At 50.1% G+C, this 8,172-nt stretch overlaps 1 protein-coding gene across 1 annotated transcript; it reads right to left on the bottom strand.

Annotated features, from left to right (window-relative positions):
- Window positions 1–753: 753 nt before the first annotated feature.
- Window positions 754–5,535, bottom strand: TMEM247 (transmembrane protein 247). Its single transcript, XM_004700045.1, has 3 exons — window positions 5,419–5,535; window positions 4,506–4,844; window positions 754–951 (listed from the first exon to the last, which is right to left on the bottom strand). Exons 1-3 carry the CDS (start codon window positions 5,533–5,535, stop codon window positions 754–756), a joined length of 654 nt encoding a protein of 217 aa, XP_004700102.1.
- Between the last annotated feature and the right edge of the window lie 2,637 nt (window positions 5,536–8,172).

The following is an 8,172-nucleotide window of genomic DNA, read 5'->3' as shown; positions in this document are numbered from 1 at the left end:
GATTCTGCTGGGTACAAAACAAGCCCTCTGAGAAGCAGGGGGAAGAGGTCTTTTCACTACCACCAAGAGCCAGGAGCGGAGCATGTCTTCTGTTCCCTGAGATCCCAGCACAGTGGATCTCCTTGCCCCAGAGACTGTTTGACCTCTGCAGAGGAGCAGAGCAGCAGGAGCAGCAGCAGAACCAGGAGGCAGAGCAGGAGGCAGGGGGTGGATTTCCCAGCCCACAGATCAAGTCCAGCGGAGTGCATTGGGGCAGAGGGCTGGCTTGTGGAATGGGATGCCTCTGGGCACTTTGTTGAAGCAGCTGGGCTTGCTGACCCCCAGAAGTGGAGTTGAATGCCTTCAGGCTGAGGCTTACAGAGAGGTGGGGGGCATTCTGGGCACTTGATTCAGGGTTCAGTGGCGTGCCCTTTGAGCTTTTATGAGCAGTCCCGAGGGAACTCTGTCACAGGGCCTGACTGGGCACCTTCGTGGCCACCTATTAATCAATCCTACAATAGTGAGCGGTGTCTGTGAGTTCGATGTGGCCATTGCAATCTGCATGATAGAATCACGACAAAGGAGTGGAGAATACTATTTGAGACAGAACCTAGGGGCGTGACAACTGGTTTTCCCACACTCACATTTACATGGCTGACAGTGGGGTCCTCCTTGAGAGCAGGTGCTGACAGGAGGGAGGCACAAAGGAGGAAGGGGGAGGTGTCAGCAAAGGAGGTGGGGCTCCCCCCCCCACCACCACCACAATGGAGAGAATCACAGCACTTGGAAGTATGGCCACAAAGTTTTAATCAAACAGAGCAAAATGGCAGCAATGCAGAAGAGGTAGTGCTTGGAGAAGAGAAAGACGACCATCTCCTTGGTGACGTAGATTATGTGTATAAAGATGAAGCAGTACAGGAACATGGCAAACTGGTTCTGTGGGAGCAGGAGGTCCTGGAGTCCTCCCGAAAACTGCGGGGTGGGGAGGGGGAGATAAGACAATAGAGAAGCTGGCAACCAGGGCTAGGCCACTCTGGGCGTGAGAGCCAGGCAGATCCAGGTTGCAATTCTCGGTAAGAGTTCAGACCAATGATCTTCCTCACCTCAAGGAAGGGTTAAGAGCAGGTCCCACTTCACAAGATCATGAGGAAGAAGAGTGAGGCAATCAATGACCCATTCCCCATGACGTATAACTGGCACACAGGAAGGTCTCACTCTCCCCCATCTTGAGCCTGCTTCTATCAGACAAACAGCTGACTGCCTGTCCCATCCTTCCCATCTGAGTTCCACACGTGGGCAGCGTCTGACTCAGACAGCCTCGCTTCTGGAATCTTGGGAATGTTCTCAGAGCAGTGTGTCCCTACATCCAACCTTGTTTCCAGGGCCCTGACGGCATGAGAGGGATCCCTTGGGTACAAATGACTATTCCTGGTTCCCTGGATCTTGGCTCTAGGTCAGTCTGTGGATATTCCACTCAGTGTTTGCTTTCTTCTGGGGGCAGGTGTTAAGAGCAGGTGGTGGGCCTCCATAAACCCCAAGGGTCCTGGGCTGTGGGGAAAGCAACCTGCGTGGTTTGGCTAATCCCATCTGGGAGCTGCTCTTAATGGAGTCTGTACAGTTAGGGGCCAACAGACCCCACACCAAACAGAGAAGCATCCACTTCTACGTAGGCAAAAGTTGATGTTGCTCTAGAGTTGAAAAGGCATCATCTATGGTTTATGCTTGAAAAAGTATATACTTAAAAAAAGAAAAAGTATATATTTTAATCATGCTATATATCTTTTGTAAGCAGCCAGATGGCAGGGACTGAGATGTCCTAAACTACCTCGAAAACACTTCTTCGCATGATTTTTAAAAAATTCATCCATAAACAGAAAGGGGTGGGGCCTGGGGCAGCTTTCCAAACAAGTCAATGCCTCATCTTTTCTAAATAGACAGAAATGAAACACTTTTGTAAACGGTCACAAACAACGTTATTGTTGAAACGACTACACAGAACAAAGCTAACTAACTAAAACTGAGGCAGCCAGAAAATGCAACAGGATGCTCCCTGTCGAATAGCGGGAAGGGTTGAAGACCCAGAAAAAGAAACCCAGTGTTCTCATGGAAGTGGAGGGCGGGCCTGGGTGCTCCCTCGGTTTTCTGCAGACTCGGCACAGCACTGGATCCATAGACTTTCTGCTGCCTGCTTGTGTTTTCAGCTTGACATGCTGATGCGTAATCACGGTGATTTTGAAAAACAAAGCATGCATTTAGGGAATTCTTTGGACTTTTCAAAACACTTTCCACCGGCTATCTGCTCAGCTGGAAGAAGAGCAGATAAAGCCTGCAATTTCCAAAGGCTTCTGTTTCATCCAAGAGAGAGCTCTGGGCTACAAGGAGAACGCCAACATGGCTAGGTGCAGAGACAGACGGAAGCCTGGTCCCGTAGTCATCCATCACCCCAAAGTAGTCCCAGGTTCCAGTTTCTGATGAACTGTCACCCGGGGGACTGAGAAAAATCACACGCTTGGAAATGGAACTAATTTATGAGGATTCAAAAAGAGCAGGCACGGTGCCAGAATCTGAAGAAAAAGGAAAACATGCATTTTCTCCCTCTTCACAAAGCAGCGAGAAAAAAGCCGGATTCTAGAAAATCTCAGCTCCATCAACTGGAGTGGGCACAGCAGAATCACTTAGGGTAGAATTGGACAGGTAATTTGTGCATGAGGAAAAAAGATGATATTGTTAGAAGCCAGCAGGTGTTCATTAAGAATCAATCATGTAAAACTAAGCCTATTTCCTTAAAAAAAAAAAAAAAAAAAGCAGTCCCTTGGGGGAAATGCTTGAGGTACTGCGACATCTTCATTTTGGGAAACCAGTTGACGGCAGACTTCGGAGAAATGGAGAAATATGAGCTGGATAAAACATAACCCAAGGGCGCTGATTCATGGACCAGTGCTAACCTGCAGGGAGAGCTTCGGGGTGTTTACTTGAGGTCAGATGCTCTTCAATCAGGAGAGCAATGGCTCGGCTAACGACAGAGGCAAGCTTCTCAGAATTGCTGATGACTCAGAGCTGGGAAGCAGCGCTAATACATCACATCCCAATAACATTGAAATGGGATGAATGTAAGTTGTTGCCTTTGGGTCAAGAAGTGACTTGCGGGAGGACATTAAAAGGGCAATAGCTAACGTTTGTTGAGTGCTGGCCTAATGTGCCAGGCTCCCGCAGAGTGCTTTCCATATATTCTCCAGTGAACACCGCAACCCTATGCAGTAGGGATTATTGAATAGATGAGCCAACGGAGGCGCAAAGGGGATTGCTAGCTTGCCCAATGCCGCTCTGTTTATACACGGAAGAGCCCGGATGTTCACCTAGGGTGGTGTGAGCTTAAAGCTCAGGCAGTACTGCTTTGAACCAGAACAGCTTCCTCTATGGAGTGCTTATCAAGGCCCAACCACAGAGTACAGCGCTTCACATTCGATCTGACCTCTAGTAGAGTCTCTTAGCCCCGCGGAGGGCAGGCAAGAGGAGAATGTGGATGCCACAGAACACCTACAGGCAGCCCGGAATAAAGGAGGTAAGGGTTCCATCAACGCCCACCGGCCAATGGTTGACAGGTGTCACCTGGGTGAAGGGAAGATAATTCAGGAGCGCGAGAAGAGCAATCAATGGAGTGGGTGGGGCAGGGTAAGCTATTGGGGACTTTGATGACTAGTTTAAAGCATTGGAAGGCAGAATTGATGATCTGATATGTAGACGGTCACCTAATGCACAATAAAAATTTGTTCAAAGCAAAACGAAACACAAAACCCACTGGGCAGGACGTAGTGAGATTCTGACTTAAGTGCCCAGGCATTGCATTCTAAGGTGCACCGAGAGTCCTGGGGTGGGCGATGGGGTGGAAATCCAGTCACAGAGAAGATGTTAAAGTCAGGGGACATGTACCCCAATGGCAGCCATCTGGAGACCTTTCTGAAGCTAGTAAAAGGGCTATTAGGTGGACAGGTAGCTCAGGGATCCCTCTTGGGGCCAACTCTCTTAATTCTGACTCGACTTTGTAGGGCGGAGTAGAACCGCCCCTATAAGTTTCCGAGATTGGTAACTCTTTACAGCTGTAGAAAGCCTCAACTTGCTCTCTCGGAGCGCCTGGTAGTTTCCGAACTGCTGACCTTGCAGTTAGCAGCACAATGCGTAACCCACGACGCCACCAGGGTACCTAAACTCCCTTGAGAGAGTGGAAGGGCCAGCTCAACACACGCACGTGCGCGGGAGAGGTCTCTTCAGGGGGTGGCCCATCTCTGGAAGTGACCCGGGGCAGAGGGGTTCGGGGGCAGCACCCCTGGACACGGAGCCATGTCCGTCGATTCCAGCTTCTGCAGAGCAGGATGCCGCATCTAAGCAGGTGAGGCTCCTAGACAGCCCCACGTCTCAGTCTATCGCTGTGCCTGTGCAACGCGTCCCCTTGCACCCCCTATTGCCCCCCACCCCACTCCCCGCCTCACCCCTCCCGGGACTTTCTTCACGAGGCTGGGGTCACCCACCAGGCGTGGCGCTGCCTGCTGCTGCAGCTGCTCCATCACCTCCTCGTGCTGCCGCTGCCGCTGGTTCTCCTCGTGCAGGTACTTGAGCCGCGTGAGCTCGAACTCCATGCGCACCTTCTCCAGCTCTACCTCCACGTCGCGCCTGCTCCCCAGATCGAGGGTTGGCTCGGCCAGTGGGGGCCCGTCACCCGCCTGGCCCTTGGTGGTGGGGCCCGTCTTGAGGGGCAGTGCCTTCATTGCCCCTTGGCAACCCCCGTCTTCGCAAGTGTCCATCTCCTCCACAGGGTCACTGGTGGGGGATTCTGGCTTCGAGGACGCTGCTTCCTGGGTAGGAGTGGGCTGGGGGGAGGGGGGGCAGGGAGGAGTCAGCATTGGGATGCTCGAGGTAAACACTGGCATTAGAAAGACCCTCGCAGGGGGGTGTCAGGACCTGAGGAGTGAGAGCCCCTTAAAGACATGGTGGACGCATTTGGAAGTTGAGGGAGAAGTCCCTTGCTGGTGATTTTCAGGTCACCACGGAAGTGACCCCTGCACTCCGCTCTCTGCTTAAGGCTGAGACCAGAGTGACACAGGATTCTGAGGCGGCCAAGAGGGAGGAACCCAGGGCCTGTTGAGAAGACCAGCCCAAGGGAGAGGGGAGACCCAGGGTCCCCTCCAAAGAGGGAGGGAAGGGCCCCAGCAGGGAGGTGGGTGAGAGAGACCAGGTGCCAGGGTCAAGGGAAGTCACAGTCTTGTGAAGGGCTGCTTGCCCCCTGACTAGAGTTGGAAGGGTGTCAGCCACAAGCTTAGGTGCAGGCCACCCACTGCTCTTGGCAGCCATCTGGAATCGCATCACATTGGGCGCCTATCCCTCAGGGTGCCTTCCTGCCCCGGAATGAGCAGGCTGGGCAGGGAGACTGGGCTTCTCTCTTACCAAAGAAGCCTTGGACTTCCCTTCAGCAATGGGGTCACCAGACACCACCTTGGGGAAGGTGGGGCAGCTTTCTCCGGCTCCCCGGGCTTCCAGCATCTCTCTGTCCTCAGTTGTCATTCAGGAGACCGCAGGGCTGCCAATGGGGGGCCAAGGGACATCTTTTGAGGCACTGACATCTGACCTTGCCAGACCTCACAGCACAGCCACCATCACAATGCCGTCCTCACAATAACCCATGTTCTGCCCGTTGCTAAGGTCACAATAACCCATGTTCTGCCCGTTGCTAAGGTCCCTTTGGCAGAGGGCGGGACACCTTGGGGCCTGTTAGTAAGAGCTGCCCAGCGGTCCTTTCCACCCCCAAGGAGGGCTTTGAAAACTGGAATGCCACCATTTGGAACCAATTCTCCTGGGTCCCTCTTTTAAATGGAGATCACACTGGGCTACATGACAATTAGCTGCACACTCCCTGCTTATTTACCTTCCCCAGGGAGCTAGACTGGATGGAGGAGGACCAGGAAAAAGGTGGGCTGGGGAGTTACACTTTGTCCTCTGCCACTTTGTGAAAACCACAGCAAAACCCTTTGGGTGGTTGGAGGCAGGGTTGCCTTGCGGAAAGAGAGCTGTCTTTGAATTCTAGCTTTGCTGTTCTTTCTGGCTGTGTGACCAAGAGTAAGTGATTTTTACCTCTCTGCTGCTCCACAGACTCACGTTTCAATGATTATAATGATGTAGTCACTTCATCCGCTAGCCTAGATGGGGGCTGGTGGTACTCACCCACCCAATGGCAATGTGGAAGTAAGGCTGGCGACCTGTTTCTCTAGCCGGGCACACCCCCACCTCCCCCGGAGCAGCTCTACGCTGTGGGCTGCTCTGTGGGGGTGGGGGGTGGGGGTCAGAACCAATCCAAGCAGTCGGTTGTTTGGTCAACACTGTAACACTGGTGGGAGGATAAGATAGTGTACCTATCCCTGCCTGTTCATGCAAGAGCGGAGTAAATGGAATGGATGGACTTGTGTCCCTCAGAAAATCATGTTGATAGGCACACCCTTGTTAATTGCACCCACTGTTCACAATAGCGAGACGATGGAAACAACCCAAATGCCGATAACGGATAAAGAGATTTTGGTACATACACACAATGGAATACTATGAATCATTAGAGAATCGTGTTGTGACTGTGAGACACCTCAAGGCCAGGAGGACATTGTGCTCAATGAAATTGGTGAATCACAAAAGGACAAATATTGTACGAGACCTCTTTTATGAAGAAGAAGAAGAAACAGCAACAACAAGACAGAGACAGACTCTTTTACCAAAAGGCACGGACTTTGGAGGTTGCCAAGGTGGGGAGGGCAAAGAGAAGCTGAGACAATAGGCTAGAGAGTTGATGGGTATTAACTTGGGTGAAGAGGAAGACAGCAGTCCCCAAAGAGGAAAGGAGGAGGGTAGGTTTGATGAGTGATTTGAGCTGTTGAATGTAAAGTGGATGAAGTGAGCTGTAAACTTACACTTAATTCATAATTTTAAAATGTTTTTTAAGAAATTATGCTGAATTGCTAACCCGATAGTTATAAATCTCACTCTACTTGGAAATAGAGGTTTTCTTTTGTTATGTTGATAAGGTCACAGCAGACTAGGGTGGGTCCTAAAGCTAATCACTTCTGAGTAGTAAAAAGAGTAGGATAGACCCAGAAACATACATGGGGATGGAGGAGCTGCGGTAGGAAGGCAGATACACACAGCAGGAACGCCAAGGATTGCTGGAAGCTACTCAAAGCTGAAATGGACAAAGAAGGAGCTCTTCCTACAGTCCCACGTTGAACTGGAATTTCTAGCCTCCTCCTAACCAGTCAGATGACATACTTCTGTTCTTTAAAGCTATCTATCCACTTGCGGTGAGTTTGTTACAGCAGCACTTAGCAACTGAGACATCATCATTATTAAACTTAAGTGGGTTTATCAATAGAAGAGCGTGTTACATTTCCACCACCTGTTTTCTTAAAAAATATATCCTTTCATGGGTCAAAAGGGAGATCAAATGATGTTGCATTTTGACCTGTGTCTTCTATAATCAGCTTTACAATGCTCTTCCGTCTGACAGCAAGGCTATTCACAGCTCTGGATTATGGTCAGAGGCCCTGCAAATGGATTTTGGGCTTCCACTGTCACCCATACCCTTCTGAAAACTGGATATTATCAGAATTTAAGTTCTGATAGCACTTCCTCCTCTGGATTTAGATTTTATTATTTATAATCCTTAGATCACACAGGCTGGTGTGCTTCTTCCATGTGGATTTAAGTGATGCCTCTCACTTAAATGGCTGCTTGTTTTCAGACAAGCCTTTAAAACCCCAGACACTATTCTTTCTAGTAGCTGAGCAGCATCTAATTTCTTCATCTGCTTTGCTCTAGCACCCATATCTTTCATGATCTCCTCACAAGGGCCAGTATTGAATAGAACCATATCATAAGAACTAAGTGTTCTTAGATTGGGGCTAGGATTAAGTGTGATCCCAAAGTTCATTCATATATCTAGGGTTCATATGTGTCCCTGGTTCATTTTAGAGACAGCATTATCACTTTATTGGAGAGCATTATAAATCATACACATGGAGCATACGATAACTCCATTGATAGTAACAGTTTAGCCAACTTCAACAACAACAAAACAAACTGCCATCAAGTTGATGTTGGTTCATAATACCTCTAGAGGGCGGGGTGGAACTGTCCCTGTGAGTTTCTGAGACTGTAACT

This window comes from Echinops telfairi, unplaced genomic scaffold (genome assembly GCF_000313985.2).
Source record: "Echinops telfairi isolate 266 unplaced genomic scaffold, ASM31398v2 ScPeMD7_7475;HRSCAF=8513, whole genome shotgun sequence".
Taxonomy (NCBI): Eukaryota; Metazoa; Chordata; class Mammalia; order Afrosoricida; family Tenrecidae; genus Echinops; species Echinops telfairi.
This window is presented reverse-complemented; position numbering and strand designations above follow the sequence as displayed.